Source organism: Petaurus breviceps, unplaced genomic scaffold (assembly GCF_028583685.1).
Source record: "Petaurus breviceps papuanus isolate PSGF00001 unplaced genomic scaffold, PetGlider_PUasm1.0 174, whole genome shotgun sequence".
NCBI classification, from domain to species: Eukaryota; Metazoa; Chordata; class Mammalia; order Diprotodontia; family Petauridae; genus Petaurus; species Petaurus breviceps.
In genome coordinates, this window is record NW_027185761.1 from 57632231 (window position 1) to 57649435 (window position 17205).

Genomic DNA, 17205 nt, shown 5'->3' on the forward strand with positions numbered 1-17205 from the left:
AAAAGTTTGCTTAATTAAACTGACTTCAAAAATAGGGACAATCATAGCACTGGATGTCCCATCACATGGGTATATTAAGAACAAAGATACCAGCAAAGTCAACCTAAAATCCTGGCTTACATTACCTCGTAATATGAGGAGACTCATCCCTCTCATGTACAAAGTACAAGTGGCCACATACATCATTTATGTTTATCTGTGGTCAATTTGGGCTTCTGAAAATTAAGCAACTTCTGGCATTCTGCAAGTAGATGAACTTTCTTGTAAAAATAAAAGTGAAATTTGGGGGGTGAGCTTGTATTTGTCTGTGGATAACCTTTCGGCTGCATGTTGTTTCCCCCATTGGGCAGGAGCTCATTTGGAGCAGGGATTTCTTTGTCTTCCTTTGTATCCTCAATGCTTAACATAGCGCCTGCTACACGTCAGCATTTAATAAGCACCTGCTGACTTGGCTTGACTTTTGTAAATACGCTCACATTCTTTTAAACTAGAAAGGAACGCCTGAGATACCAATTCTACCATGCAGATTAGCACAGACTTCCAGGTTCAAGATCTTTAAGAAAGTTAGACATAACAGGGTCACCACTATGAGCCCACTAACACTGGACTTTGGGTTTTCAGTCTTATTTTTGATTAGATTCATCTGTGCTTGCTATTGAACCATGTTAGTCAAACTCTGAAAGCTGGTGAGAATTTTTACAAGTTTTTAATAAGCCTCTATGCTAACTGTTTTCGGTAATGAGCCCAAAGCATACTTCAAGCCACTCCATGCAACTGTTACCCCAAAACATTATGCAGCAGGATATTTTCCCTGAAGACTTAATAAGGTTTGTCCTTCCCTTTTAAAGTGCCAGGCTTTCAAACAAACAATTTAATAGCTTTTAAGAAGATGAAGTAAAAGCTATTTTAAAATCTGCTCTCATTACCCATCAAGAGGAAATAAACTACCATATATGCTAAAAATAGTTCACTATTCAGAAACCCAAGCCTTGTATGCCAGCATGATGCTAGGTATGAGGGTCATATGCATTCTTTTCCCAAATATGGTATTGCTTGCTTATAAAAGTTAGGAAAAGAAAAGGCCACACAGTTGAAATAAAAATCAACTTTCAGGTATTTATCCCCTAAAACAGCAATAGCATATTTTCAAATAAAGTAACATTTTTAAAAACATGATCTTAAATTAATGACAAATTTTCCTCCTTTTGTTAGCAGATAATACAATTAATTTCATTATTATTTGGGCTCAAAGAGTCAAAGCACTTTATAGCCGTGGGCTAAATGCAAAGGCTCTGATCCAAAGAGGAAACTGACAAGGGGACAAAAGCTGATGAAATCTCATAGTGAGTGAGTTCAAACCAAAAAAATTCTAGACCTTTAGTGGCTAATGCAAATATAATAAATTACCTTTAAAACAATTCGTTGATAAGGTATATACACATATTTTTTGTGGAAAAAGAAATTACTAAACTTCAAAGGAAAGATTATTGCAACATCAATCGGTGCAGGAACATGATTTACTGCTTTCATTGGCTCCTGTTACTTTAATAATCTGTTTAAAACCAATGATGGGCTAAGACAGTCACAAACTTCAGACTATGTACAATAATTTTACTATTCAAGGAACTCTCAAAAATGAAGTAAAACTAAAACACACACAAAAAACTCACCTTTTGAAAGCTTTGTTTCTTCGACCACTTTGGTTAGATGCCCCTCGTCTATGAGCTTATCTGCCAAAGAAAATAAATGTTACCATCCGAGCTCAAATTGAGTGAGCCTTTCTGTCCACAGCTATGCAGTTCACATTCCATGACCAAATTTAAAGCTGATAACATTACTCATACTTATTACCAAGCTCAAACAAAAACTTGTAGCTGGCAGAGAAATTTAGACAATGACCAAGCAATTGCACTCTTGTTTAAAACACAGGAGGTAAAAAACATTTTTAAATATTCTCTTTTCTTTTTTTTTTCCTTCACTGGGATTTCGCTAGATTTAAAAGCTTCCAGGAAGGTGACTAACGGTGCCTTTTTTTCATAGTTGCTATTTAAAGAGCTTAAGAATAAATTAAAGGCATTACATTAACAAAAGGATATTTCCAAAAAAGGTCATTTAAGTGAAAAAGTTCAGTGCTAACAAGTTGAAACTAAATAGGTTATAGTTGTTCCACTTTATGCAATACAGTGGTGCTCAGGGAGCTGAAGGAAAGCCGCAATTGCCCCAAGTTAAATGATTTTCTATAGGAAGATGGCTATTCAAAAGGAAACAAGGGGAATATTTTTATTAAGCACATTTTTGTCCAACTTTTTTTTTTTTGTAAAGGAAACAACTTCATTATTTTTGAGATCTGATTTTTATACGTTAACTTCTTTTAAGAATTATAATTCTTTTTTATATAACCAAAATCATTTCACCAGAAGTTTTTGAGTTGCCTTATTTGTATACACATGCACTGGACAAAGAAAGATGAACAGGGAACAACTTTTCAAATTGTGGACCTATTCAGAATGTTAGGAATGTTATGATTTTATTCAAAGATATACAAAATTTATTTTCTCCCATCCCTCCTCCATACATGTCAGTTTCTGTTGAGGGTACAGCCTCATTCTTCCACTCATTCAGGCCTGCAATATGACCACTCTTTCCCCTCTCACCGCTCACACCCCCAATCTGTTGCCATGCCTTGTGGATTTCTCCTCTCTATCTGTCCCCTTCTCTCACACTACCACCATAGTAGTTCAGGTTTTCAGTACCTCTGCCTGGGATATGGCACTGGCCTCCTCAAATCCCTCTTCTATGGATTTAATCCTGCACATCTTCCTAAAGCACATATGTGACCAAGTCACTTCTCTGCTCAACAACCTTTAGTTAGACCCGACTGCTTCTCTGCCTGCCATTTTCATGCTTCTCAGTCTGACTTTAGTCTAACTTTCAAGATTTAATTTTGTATTATGCTTTCTGACTCCTGAATCTTCAACTCCATCTCCTGCCTTGGAGACAAAAACTGTCCCAACTATGGGAAACACTTCCCCTCCCTCTTCCTAAAAGGAGGCCCTCTCAGATTCCCGAGCTCCTTTAGGGCTCAGGCTCAGGGATGGCTGTAACACACTATCTTGTATTTGACTTAGTTTATATGTAGTATGTCCCCCCCCCACTCCCAGCAGAAAGCACACTGCCAGGGGGCAAGGGCAGAATCATAGCACAATGGCTTGAATTTCACGGGCACTTGTTGACTTTGGGTCTGTGATTTCACTGGTCTAGGAAAACCCTGACACAAATGGAGATCATCACATGTCCCACAGCTCAGAGTTTCAGAGAGTTGCCGGGGGCACTCAAAGGTTACATGTTTCATCCGGGGACCCCCAAGGGCTTCGATGATTTGCCCAGGGTCACAGAGTCAGTATGCATCATAAATGAGATGGTGACACAAGTCTTCTAGACTCTAAGGCTAGCTCTCTCTATCCACCATCCACGCTGTACCTCCATTTCAAAGGTACCTTTTCCAACTGCACAATAAAACTGGGTATATAAAATGTTAACAATATGAAGATATGAAAAAATAACCTTACAGTGGCAAACACTGTACTTCAAGAACTCAGCAAATATTTAATTCATTTATCTACTGGAAATGCTAAAACATCTAAGCATTTGTTATTTTAGCAAAAGAAACTGACCACTTATCAAAGACATAAGGTTTCAAGTCTGAATGACTCAGAGAAATGAGGAGACTCAGAGAAATGACTGAGAAGTGCTGGGCTTGAGGCTCCATTCAGGTGGATAACTTAAAGGAATCACTACTAGAAAAGGGGAGCGCTTCGTTTGGGAAAGAAGTTGGAACTACAGAAAGAAAATTAGGAACCCACCCAGAGTGAGAAAATTACTGATGCCACAGGGGTGTCTAAAGTTGTGAAGGGGAAAGATACAGAAAGAAAAGAAGAAATGACGATGGTGAAGAAAATGATCAACTTTAGGGAATGCCCACCTTTCTGGAGTGTAAGCGGAGTGAGAGGCCACAGAAGTCCTACTAGAAAAAGAGAGAGTCCTATTCTACTAAGTGGAAGAATTCAAGTTCCTAAGAGAAAGGTAGATAGTGACATTTCTAGAAAACTTGCCTCGATGATCAGTAGGTACATTAGCTTAGAGATGGAAGGTCATCTGAGGCCCACAGAAGTAGTGACTGGCCCAGGGTCACAGAGTCATTAAGCATTTAAGGGGGAATTTTAACAGCCTTTCTTACTCCAAATCCATCCCTCTAACCACTAGACAAAGCTGTATCAGGAGGAGCAGACCAGGCTACTTATAAATGGTGGCAGTGAGAGCCTAGTATGTTACAGACACAAACCTTCTAAGAAAAAATGTTCTACAAAATGTTATCAGCAGTTCAGTATCTGTAGAGAAATCTGCTGGGCTGATGGTCAAGTCAGTGCTGAGCAAGAGGCTGATCCTCGCCAGAAACAGGCAAAATCCCTCAGTGAGATTACTCTATATGTGCAATATGCTTTATTCCTGCTGTTCACTATATATGCATGTATGTATATGCAGGTGTGTATGTGCAGGTATGTATATGCACGTATGTATATGTAGGTATGTATTCTAGTTAACTTATTGATGATCTTCAAATTGTGTCCACCAGTTTCTCAATATTATCCCTTTACAATTAGCAGAGGCATTTTTAACCCAACATAACAAACCTGTATTAAGCACAAGTGTTCACAAGCGCATCAGAGGTATTTTACTGCCAATGCCACAAAGTTGTAAGAAGAGAGGTGGGCTGGAATCCCTAAAGGCCTAACTTCTACAGGAAGATGCATCACAGAAAAACACAGTGTGCATGTGCCCAGCACATAGTAGGCCCTTCACATAACACCTTTCTCAGCTCTAGGCATTTTCTCCAGCTGTACCCCAGGCCTGGAATCCTCTCCCTCCTCCTTCTAAGTCCAAACTAAAGCCCCCCCCCCCCCCTGCAGGGAGCCTTCCCCAGCCCCTCTTAATTCCAGTGACTTCCTCCTGCTAATTAGTTTCTATTTATCCTGTATATAGTTTGCTTCATACATATTTGTTTATTGTCTCCCCCATTAAACTGTAAGCTCCCTGAGGGCAGAAACTGTTTTTCACTTCACTTGGTATCCCCAGTATTAAGCAGAGTGTCTGGCACATGGCAAGTACTTATAAATGTCGATTGATGGCTTCTGGGGGTGCAGCCAAGATGGCCAAGTAAAGAAAGCACTCTCAGCTGAACCTTCCCAATATTCCCCTCCAAACAACTTTAAAAGAATGCCTCCAATTGAATTCTGGAGTGGAAGAGCCAGCAAAAGGTCAGTCAGTGTGAGACATTCTTCTAGCTCAAGACAACACAGGAGGCTGGAAAAGGAAATCTATGACACAGGAGGAGGCTGGCCTGGAGCACTGAAGGCACAAGGTGGTAGAGATGAAAGATGATGATGTTCGCACTAGACACAGGACCAGATGCTATTGGGCCACACAGAAAGAAGATGAAGGAATGCGGTGATTATGTTGGGATGATGTAAAAACAAATGGGTAGAAGGAATGAAGGATGCCTTGGGAGAAGGGGGAAGAGAGAGAAAAAAAATGCAGAAAATTATCTCACATAAAACAGGCACACAAGGAAGAGCTTTTACAGTAGACAGGGAAATTGGAGGGGGGTGGTGATACTTAAACCTCACTCATCTGAATTGGTTCAAAGAGGGAAAAACATATCTACATACTCAACTGGCAACAGAACTTTATCTTACTCAACATAGAAATAGGAAAGGAAGGAGATAAATGTAAAAGGGGGAGGTGACAAAAGGGAGAGCAGAGAAAAGAAGGCAGTGGTCAGAAGCAAAACAGACTTTAGAGGAGGGACATGATAAAAAAAGAGAAGTTTAAACAGAAAATAGGATGGAAGGAAATGCACAGTTAATAATCATAACTGTGAATGTGAATGGGACAAATTCACTCATAAAATGGAAGCAGAAAGCAGAATGGATTAGAAACCAGAGTCTTACAATATGTTGTTTACAAGAAACACACTTGAAACAAAGACACACACAACAGAGTTTAAATAAAGGACCAAGGAAACATAGATTAAAAGTTAATTAGAAACTAAATAGTCTAATCCCAAAGAAATTGAGGGGTAAAGAACCAAATCACAGCCAACAATAAATAGCTTCATTAAAAAGAATGACAACAATGAGATACCATTCCAAAATGTGTGAATCAAAGCAGTTTTTATGGGAAAACTTATATGTCTAAGTGTGCATATCAATATAAGAGAGAAAAAGCAGATCAATGAATTGGAAATGCAACAAAAAAAGAAGGGAGGGAGGGAATGAAGGAGGGAGGGAGGGAGGGAGGGAGGAAGGAAGGAAGGAAGGAAGGAAGGAAGGAAGGAAGGAAGGAGAAAAATAAAGAAAGGAAAGAAACTAGAAAAATGATAAATTTTAAATCCTCAATTAAACACCAAAATGAAAATACTGAAAAATCAAATAAGATTTAAAAAAAGCCACTGAACTAATAAATAAAACTAGGAGTTGGTTTGGGGGGGGGGGGAGAGGGAACCAATAAAATAAGTAAATCATTGATTCAAAAAACCCAAGAAAGAGGCAGCTAGGTAGTGCAGTGAATAGAGCACCAACTCTGGAGTCAGGAGGACCTGAGTTCAAATCTGGCCTCAGACACTTAACACTAGCCATGTGACCCTGGGCAAGCAGGATGGTTTCAGAAAAACAGGTAAGACTTATATGAATTAAAGCAGAGTAAAGTGAACAGAATCAAGAGAACACTGTACACATTAACAGCAATACTGTATTATAATCAACTGTGAAAGACTTAGCTACTCCAGGCAAGATAATTCCAAAGGATCTATGAAGAAAAATGCTATTCACTTCTGAATGCAGATTATGGAACACTTTTTTTTAAACTCTATTTTTCCTTGGGGGTGGGGGTGTGTGGTTTCCCAGTCTGTTTTCTTTTGCAACATAGCTTATATGGAAAATATGATTTGCATGACTTTATATGTATAATAAACATCAAATTTTTCTCCTTTTCAAAGACTGGGAAGGGAGGGAGAGAATCTGGAACTCAAAATTTTTTTAAAGTAGTAAATAATTTTTTTACATGTGATTTGTAAATTTTTACTGAAATAAAAATATATTAAAAAAGAAAAAGGAAAGAAGAGGTGGGTTTAAGACAAAAGATAATTGAGTTCCGCAGTAGATCCCTGTACAGCATCCACATAGAAAGCTTTATCTAGCAGGGAGCTGGTGATGGCAGGCGGAGAGCCCAGCATGTAAGCTGTGGATTTTAGAACATGATCTCATCTTTCTCTCAGGCACTAAGAATAACCTCTCATTTTCAGTAGATACTTAATAGATATTCATTTACTGCAAAATGTTAGGAATGCTGAACGGGATAAATTCTGGACAAACGATAAGTGAGAGATGAAGTAGGGCAAGGTGCCTGTACTTCTACGCCCAGATTGATGTATAAATGCTAAAAAATAAATAAAATACAACAAAGAAAAGAAGAAAGCAAAAAAAAAAAAGAACAAAGGAAAAGTGTTGCAAATTATGTCAAAAAAAATGTATAATGGAAAAAAAGATGGATCTTGTGGTAAGAGGAAGAGGTAGTGTAACTCTTGAAATCTCAAAGAAAGGAACAAAGGTCTCCAAGACTTGGGGACATCCCTCAAACATACAGAGAACTTAGGGGAGAATGCTAGATCAGAAAAGGTGCAAGGGCTCAGTACAGGGCAGATCACAGAACCCAGTGCTGACAGAATCCCCTCAGTGTGGGGCTGAGGAAGTTGAAGCTAAGGGAAGCGACATCATTTGCCCAGGGTCACAGAGGCAGGAAGAAGCAGAGGTGGGATCTGCGGTCAGACCTTCTGGCTTAAGAGGAAGGACTCCCCCACTGCATCCCCCAGGTACTACCTGCTTTACTGGAGTAAAAAGGCATCCTGAGATCACACATCCACTAGAGTATCAATGTCACTTACTGTTATTATGATATTTATTCTGCTTAGCCCCAGAGAGCAAAATTGGCACAACAGGTAAAGCAGAAAGGTAGACTTACATTTAATACAAGGGAAAACTTCCTGACAACTAGTTACATAAAAAGGTGGGAAGTCCAGAAGCTGAGGGTGGGAGAGCCCTGCTCAGCCTCAGGGTGCCAGATGGAGCTTCTTGGTCAGGCATGGGAATGAACAAGACAGACTCTTAAAGTCCCTTCCAACTTTCAGAATCTGACCAGTGCTTTTCAAACCCAAATTACTGGAACAACTAGCAAAATATGGTCTCTCCCACCCCCACCCCCTGGGCTACTGTTCCTAGCTGCTGAAGGGGTGGAGATCTGTTGGGAGAAGGAGATAGCCAGGAATGGAAGTAATTCAAAAGTCACAGTTTTCAGCATACAGATGTTTAAAAGGGCCTAAAGTGGGGGCAGCTAGGTGGCACAGTGAGTAAAAGCACTGGCCCAGAGTCAGGAGGACCTGAGTTCGGTTCTGGCATTAGACACTTAAAACCCACACAAAAAAACTAGCCATGTAACCTTGGACAAGTTACTTAACCCCAATTGCCCTCCAAAAAGCAAAAAAAAAAAAAGGGGGGGGGGGCCTTAAGTAATATAAGTTTTGCCCAAAGATTTAAAAAAAGGGAAAAGAAATGTCAACAGACATTCCATCTTTAAGAAAGAAATGTCAACAAACATCCCATCTTTAAGATAATCTGAGAAGGCCCTGGAAGGAATCTTCAATTCTTCCTTCAAACTCTGATCAAGCTTAATTAAGCTAGATTATTTCCTTCTTTCCTTCCTTCCTTCCTTCCTTCCTTCCTTCCTTCCTTCCTTCCTTCCTTCTTTCTTTCTTTCTTTCTTTCTTTCACAAAACCTTAAACCCAGTTCATTCCGAAGTTCGTAGCTTGGATCACAACAGGTCCCTGTCCCAAGCTCCACTTAATGCCTGTATTTTGGGCCCTCCTGCCTTAAAGTTGAATGACAAAGCTGTTCCCTTTGGCACAACAATGCTGAAGTTCTCCCCTCCTAGCCTGATTTTTTTTCTAATTAAAGGGGCCATCCTTTGACTTATTTCTTTTTCTTTTTTTTTTTTTTAAAGCAATTGGGGTTAAGCAACTTGCTCAAGGTTACACGGCCAGTTATTATTTCTGGGTGTGGTGCTGAGTATCTGAACCCGGATTTGATCCAGGTCATCCCGACACTGGAGCCGATGCTCTTACTCGCTGAGCCACCTGGCCGCCCCTAAGCAATTGGGGTTAAGTAACTTGCTCAAGGTTACACGGCCAGGTGTTTCTGGGTGGGTGCTAAGTGTCTGAGCCCGGGATTCGATCTCCAGGTGTTCTCAACACTGGAGCCGGTGCTCTTACTCGCTGTGCTACCTGGCCTCCCCCTTTGACTTATTTCTTAAAGAGTGCTATTCTTTGAATCGGTGTTACCTCACTCTAAGTGAGTCCGTGAAAGGGCCTTAGACTAAAAGGGTCAGCGTCTCCCACTGCATCCTGGGTCATCTCCAGTCATACTGATAAGTATCTGGTCACTGGATCCAGATGGCTCTAGAGGAGAAAGTGAGCCTGGTGACCTTGCATAGCCGTCCCTCACTCAAAAGAAAGCCAAATGCAAGTCATACCATCATTTCCCTGATGCCATGGTCCTCTTCAGAAACAAAGGACAAATACACAATAACAATCCCTACTCTGTCTGGCATCTCCTTCGTTCTGGCCTCAGCACCTCTGGCCAGGCCCTAGATAGTTCTTTCACCTGCCCCACACACATCCCAAAGTGATATTTCTCCAGTCTAGCTATGTCATCCCCTTGCTCAAAGACCTGAGGTGGTTTCCTGCCTGGATACAGAGGCAGATGACCTGGGTGCCAATCTCAGTTACCTAGCGGGATAATGACTTTGGGCAAATTATTTAGCTTCTCGACACCTCCATTTCTCATCTGTAAAATGAGATGGCAGGACTAGGTGATCTCTGAGGGCCTTTCTAATTTGAATTCTATAATATTATTTAATTTGGAGGAAAAATTGAGATAATTTTAAGACAAGGTAGGGCATGATGAAGGCAAAGGAGGAGTCAAAAACATCTTTATAGGAAAACTGGAGGAGAGAGAAAATCACCAATCATCAAGACTGGTACAAGATTTCTCATTCATGACAGGAAATGATAATAGGAAATGAAATGGTTAATACAGAAGGATGTTTTGCATGACCTGTTCTGTATAATGGGCGCCATACCTCTTGCCTTCTCAATATGTGGGGAAGGAGGGGTGGGAAGGAGGGAAAGAATTTGGAACTGAAAATAATAAAAATTTAAAAATAAAAAAGGGAGAATAATAGATTACCATAATACCCGAAATTATCTTTCCAGGAGAAAAGAAAATAGCTGGTTGTTGTTTTTTAATAACTTTACAGAGTCATTCTTGGCATTCCTACAGGGGAAACCAAAGTTTAACAACTTGAAACCCCTTTTCAACAACTTGAAAACAATGATTAAATTATGCTTTGACGCTATGAATCGCTTGTGTGTATAGGGATTATCATTCTTCAGTGATTTATTTTGAAGAAAGGACATCAATTGTTCAATAAGTAAATGAACTGTGTAATTGGCCCCTTAAGCAGTCTTCAAGCCTCCAGTTTCTGTCTTCTATCCAATTCTGACCCTACTTCAAGATCAAGCTTCCTTTTGACCAGCTCTATCTGGTTCATTCGTCTCTTCACAGCTTTAAGACATCACATTATTCCTCTTTATTGCATTGAGTTCCAAGTCTCATTGTAGCAAACATATTGTGCGGAGAGAGGCTAAGCCATGCACTGCAGGGAGGAGCTCCTCATAGGTCACTCTCTAAGGCCCTGTCTTTGTCCCAGACCTCTCTGCAGCCTTTGGCCCCATGGATCCTCCTCCCCTCCAGGAGACTCTTCTCTCTGGGTTTTCTCCACATCGCTTTCTCCTGCTTCCATTCCTTCTTTTCTCCTCATCGCTTTCTCCTGCTTCCATTCCTTCTCCATTTCCTTTGCTTGACCCTGCTCCAGGTCATGGCCTGGGCCCTCTTCTTCTCCCTCTACACTACTTCATTTGCTGACTTCAATAGCTCCCACAGATTTAATTACCATCTCCATGCTAATGATTCTCAAATCTATCTCTTCTACCCTAACCCCCTTTGCTCACCCCCAAACTAGCACCTCCAGTTGCCTTTCAGACATCTCCAACTAGATGTTCAACAGACATCCTAAACTCAGTATTTCCGAAGCAGAAATTATTATTTTTCCCCTAAATCCTCCCCACTTCCTCCCTTCCCTATTACTACAGAGGGCAATACCATCCTCCCATTCCTCCAGTTCATAACTTACAAGTCATCCTGGACTCCTCACTCTCTTTCCCCTATATCCAAGTTGTTACCAAGGCCTATAGACTTCACCCTTTCAACATCTCTCACAGATACCCCCTTTTCCCCTCTGATACTACCACCCTGGTGCAGACCTCCATCATCTCACTCCTGGATTACTGCACCAGCTGCTGAGGGATCTGCCTACCTCAAGGCTCAACCCATTCCAACCCAGCCAGCCACCAAAGGGATTTTCTGAAAACACAGGCCCAACCATGTCATCCCTCTACTCAGTGACCTCCAGTATCACTCCTTATCACCTCCAGACCCTCCATAACCTGCCCCCTTCTGCCTCTGCAGTCTTCTTACACCCCACTCCCTGCCCATACCACTTGATCCAGGGACACTGGCCTCGAGGCCGTTCCACAAACAGGACACTTCCTCTCTCAGATCTGGGAATTTTCCCTGGCTGGGCTCCATGCGTGGCATCCTCTCCCTGCTCATATTCACCTACTGACCTCTCTGGCTTTCTTTAAGTCCCAACTAAAACACCATCTTCTACAGGAAGCCCTCCCCAATACTTACAATTCTCACCCCTTGCTTCTCTTACTTACTCTCTATTTATCTTGTATTAGCTTGTCTGCATGTATTTGTGTGCTGATAGTCTCCTTCATTAGACTGTAAGTTCCTTGAGAGCAGGGACTGTCTTGTGTCTCTTTTTGCATCCCAGGGCTTAGCATGATGCCTTAATAGTAAGGACTTAATAAATGTTTACTGATTGGGAGAGGGATTTTACCCCTGAGAGTTCCCTTTAATTAATAAAATCCTAGGCCCGCTCCCAATCCCATCCATGTATCGTACATACAACCTTGGACAATATTTTAAAGAAAACATCCTATAAATGTGACTTAAGGACAATCAATCAATTCATGTTTATTAACTACCCAATGTTTGCGCTAGGCACTACAGGAGAAGGGACCAGGATAAACAATGAAGCAACTGCTCTTCATAAGATGCTTTACATTCTAATGGAGGAGACAAACACCTATAGTAATATCTACAGCATAAATATAAAAAGAATAAGTACACAGAGCTAAATACTCTGGGAAGGTTGCTGGTAGTTACGACACCAGGAAAGGGTTCATACAGAAGACGGTGCCTGAGCTCTGCTTTAAAAGAAGAGAGGGACTTACTGAGATCCTTTCTAAGGAGGGAGGGCATTCTAGGCACGTGGGGCAGCCAGTGCAAAGGCCTGTAGACACAGAGCGAGTGTTGTGAACAGAGAGCGGACTGTGGGAGGGCACAGAACATCTGATTAGGCTGGAAGCCAGGTTGGGGCCACACTGTCATGTAAAGGGTTTAAAAGTCAAACAGAGCTAATACTTTATCCTAGACACAATAGGAAGCCTCAAAGCTCTACATTCCACAAGACAGACCATAAAATAAGCATTCCTACCAAAATTATCTTAGAAGAGTATTGAATCTGATTCAATTTAACACACATGGACTGGCTTACCTCCTACTATGTGCCAGGTACTTTAGTACATTCCCTTCTTTATGCCATTCCCAGTCACCAAAAACAGAGAAATCACAAAACAAAGCTACAAAATTCTGCTCATCTGATGAATATATATAAAATCTCCTCAAATGCTAATGGCCTCATTCCCTGTTTGGTCTTTATTTTCTTTATATCCTTAAATAAGCTCAATGAGGACAGGAATTGGTGTTTCCTTCTTTGCATCTTTGTGGCACCCCACACTGTGCCTGGCAGAGATTTAATAACTGGTTTAAGGGGATAAATTAATTTGTCATAAAATTCCTATAATAATTCTCAATAATCTTATTAGCTAAAATAGCCAACAAACAGATATTTTTAAGAATTGCTAAAGTACATTTTTCAAAAGTAAAGACAAATATCTTTATAAAATTTGGAACTTTAGTATTGAATTAATATGCCGGACATATTAAATAGTATTTTATTTTTTTCCAATTACATGTAATGATCATTTTAAACATTCATTTTTGAAGGATTTTGAGATCCGAATTTTTTTTCCCTCCCTTCTTTCCCTCCCCGTTCTCCAAGACAATAAGCAATCTCATATAGGTGATACATGTACAATCAGATGGTATTTTTTAAAACACTAGCTCAAGGTTTTTAAAGTGCCCTCCACCGCACTGGGCTCCAATAAACTCATCTACAACAGAGAGCATCATGTTTTTCATGATGAATCTATATCCATCCTATAAGACCCAATCCAATCCAAACATTAAGTACCCACCATGGAGATTCTATTTGGCCCGAGCAGAGCAGAGGAGTCTCTGCACTCAAGGAGTTGACATTACTGGCTAGGGAAGGGGATGGGAAGATAAAGGATTGACACAATTCAGTCAGGAGTGATCACTGGTACGATGAGAAAACCTATTTGTGGAGCGCAGGAGGCAGGGCACCCGGAACAAGGCTCCCAAAGGTGGCATCCACAGTCTGAGGGTGACATTCGAGGACCTGGAGGGAGAAGCTCTTCACAAGAGTTCTACAACCATCAAAAGAACAAAAATATAAAGACCAAAAGGGAAAGGACAGGACACTACCAGAGAGAGCACCCGACACTCACAAGCATAATCTCTAGTCCTGCTCACAATACCAAACCACTGCAGCCTGTTGCTGCTCCTTTCCTGGAAAGCACAGGTTATACGGAAGTCATCAACTGCCCTCCTTATCTCTGTGTAAAGGGAAATCCATTTTCACTTCCAAGATCTTTCTTCTCAAACTGAAACTGAGAGATGTGACTCCGGCTGTGACTTCTCCAGAGAGGCCAGTCCAGGTGAATATCCCCTACCTCAACGTTCATCACTAAGTTATGGTCTTGGAGAGCAACCTGTTGGTTTTATAATTAAATTTTAAAAAGCCTCATTACTATCTCGCTGTCATTAAGCACTTAAACGTGTGTATGACATGTGACCATCATTCTTATTAACTGTATAGTGTAAGTTTCAATAGTTTCCTACAAATCTGAAACTTCCTTTATTCTGGTGCAACATAGTAAAGATTCTGCTTCCTTAGTGAAGTATAGATTTAACAACCTTTTATTCTGCCCCTGAATCTAGCCCACAATGAAGGGCATTCAAGTGATGCCCCTGCAGGTCCGGGGAGCGCTCCCTTCCCAACAAAGTGGGGCGGGGGGAGATCCAAGCCTTTCCCTCTGGCCTGGTCAGGGTTCTTTTCCTCCTTTTCCCATTCCACATCCCCCTACTCACACCAAGTCAGCATGAAACAGGCTCTGGACTCTGGTCTGCTAGGAATGAATGGAGAAAAGAACAGTCCCCATCACTCTTTGAGAGAAATTGCTCTAATAAAAAGAAACACAAACCTTTAAGCCTCACTTTTTTTTACTGCCTTTTCAAGTCAACAACAAAACTAGGTAAACTAAAAGGTACCTTTTGTACCTCTGCAGGCTGGAACTGCCAGAAACACAGCGTGATTCTTTATGGTATAAATGAGGAAGTGGAGGAAGGAATTACTCTAATGAGATCATTCTACCCTGGTAACTAGCTGTATGCTTATTTCTACTTTTGACTCATATTAACCTTTAAAGGTGTAGCTTTTACATGAAGTCAAAGAAATTATTTATTTTCTTTTTATATTTTTTCAAAACCTTTAAAAAGTACTCTTAAAAACTCGTTTGGAGCACACTGAAATCACATTCATTGTGGAGTAACTTCCGTTTCCTGTTGGCTAATTTAACCCTAAATGATCTTTTTTCTTCTTGACATTTACACTCACTCACGTTAAGACCAAATTAATTTCCAAGGCAGCCTCACGACAATTTTATTTGAAACATTTTTCTTAAGTGTGAATATGTAAATACTTAAAAACCCATCAGCGACATAAAAACACGATTTTGCTGTTCCCCCAAAGAGTCATCTCTAAATTATGTTTTGTATTTTTTCAATCTGGCAAATGATTTTCTTCATTTCTTCAAGCATTCAGCTTGCTCTATAGTGGTATTATGTCATTATTTTAAAAGGACAAATACCAAAACAGACAAATCTAACATAAAGGCTTGTCTATATGCCGATATACCAAGTCTATTTATTCCTATCAGGTTTCTTCAATAAATCTTTTTACCCTCAGTTGCACATATACAACTAATCCATGTAAGCACTTGTCTGATGTCTCATGAAAAGGGAGACCAAGTGGGAGGATAAGGCAATGGTCGGAGCAGAGAGGATAACAGGACCAAAAATACATGCACGCGGCTGTAAGTGCACAGAGGGGGGAAGAGATGCAGGAGATTGAACTGTTGCATTAACAACAAAACTCAGCAGCTGATTGATGGGGGCCACGAAGGGCAACGATGAGGAAATAATCACAAGGATTCTGAAGAATAAGGGACTAAAAGGCCATTCCCCAACAGGTTCTCAAAATATGAAATTCAAACTGCTGTCACCAATAATAAGAGGAACTCAGACCCTGACAACCCAGTAAACTGGCCAGGATGGGCAGAGCCCACACTGGAGGAGCTGTGGACAGACAGATACACTAAGGCTCTGTTGGCAGAGCTATGAATTAATACAACCATTATTCTGGAAAGCAATTGGGAATTACACAAATAAAATGACAAAAATGGCCAGTTTGACCTAGAGATTCTACTGCCAGGTACATTCCCTTAGGAAGTCAATGACAAAAAGAAAGGCCCTGTAAACAATCTATTTGTGACATCACTTTTCTGTGGTAGTGCATAACTAGAAACCGAGGAGGCACACACATCTTGGGAAACAGCTACACAAGTAAGTGCATATGACCAAACATTATGCTCCTGAGCTTTAAGACATCAACAGCACGTGCGAAGACTGACACGAGCTGATGAGCTGACACCAAGACTTCAGCCATGAAACAGAATGAGGAGCAAAGACAATGTCTCCCCCACAGCCTCCTTTGTGGACAAGGAGCACCACAGACAAGGGGTGACATTTTTTAATGTAGTAACTGGTTTTACATAATTTTCTTTCCTTTTCCTCTTTTAAAAAGAAATTCTTTGTTTTAAGAGATGGCTGGGAGGTAAAGGAAGAAACACCAAGGAAAATGCAGGTAATATAGAAACAAAAGCTAGATTTCAGTAAAAATATGAGTGCCTGGGAAAGAAGAGGAAAGCTCCCATCAGATGGTCAGTTCGGCAGAGAGGTGAGCTCAAAGAGGGAGTACAAAGAAGCCTGGGCCAGCTCTGAGCCTGTCAAGGGGACATCCAGACTGAGATATCAAACAGATCAACAGTGATGGAGGAGACAGGCAGAGGAGAGCTTATCTAGGAATATTTTACAAACAGTTACATTCTGTTAACTCTTTTTTGGAGCAAAGCTGAGTGTAATCACTGCAGAAAATGTATGGGAGTGCAGCGAGCAGAGTCACCCAGAAGAGTGAGACATGGACGGATGGATGGGCTTCAAACTGTACCAATGTCGGGCGAGGCCCTATCAAGAAAAGCACTGATCCAATGGAATATCTACCCATACAAATGAAGCTGACTCAGCCAAAGGGCATCGAATAAAGAAGCAAGCAACATGATTTGGCTAAGGGAACTCTCTTTTCCCTCTAATTCCCTACTTCTTTTCTGTATATGATCTCAACATAATGGGAGAACACATACAACAGGCACAAAACATGCTTCTGATATAACCATTTGGGGCTAGATGTTCATCTTTGTCAATGGGCTTCCAAGTTCTCCTTACAGGACACCCTTTGCATCTGAATACTGATCCTCACTTCAGTTACTAGGATTTTTTCCTTAACTATCATCATTCTTTCTTGCTTTGTCCTTCCCCTGATTGTACCTGAGGGGTACATAGACCTTCTACAGGTTATAGTCCTTC

The 17205-nt window shown here is 40.8% G+C and overlaps 1 protein-coding gene across 6 annotated transcripts in view; it reads right to left on the reverse strand.

Annotated features, from left to right (window-relative positions):
• SLMAP (sarcolemma associated protein) overlaps positions 1 to 17205 on the reverse strand; it is a 149011-nt gene that overhangs the window by 38012 nt on the left and 93794 nt on the right. For 5 of the 6 annotated variants that reach the window (XM_069084267.1, XM_069084262.1, XM_069084265.1 and 2 more), the window contains exon 11: positions 1671 to 1730. In XM_069084267.1, coding sequence (XP_068940368.1) covers positions 1671 to 1730 — 60 coding nt within the window. Of the gene's footprint in view, positions 1 to 1670; positions 1731 to 1851; positions 1963 to 17205 lie in introns of those variants that run through there. The other variant, XM_069084268.1, reaches the window with a different exon arrangement.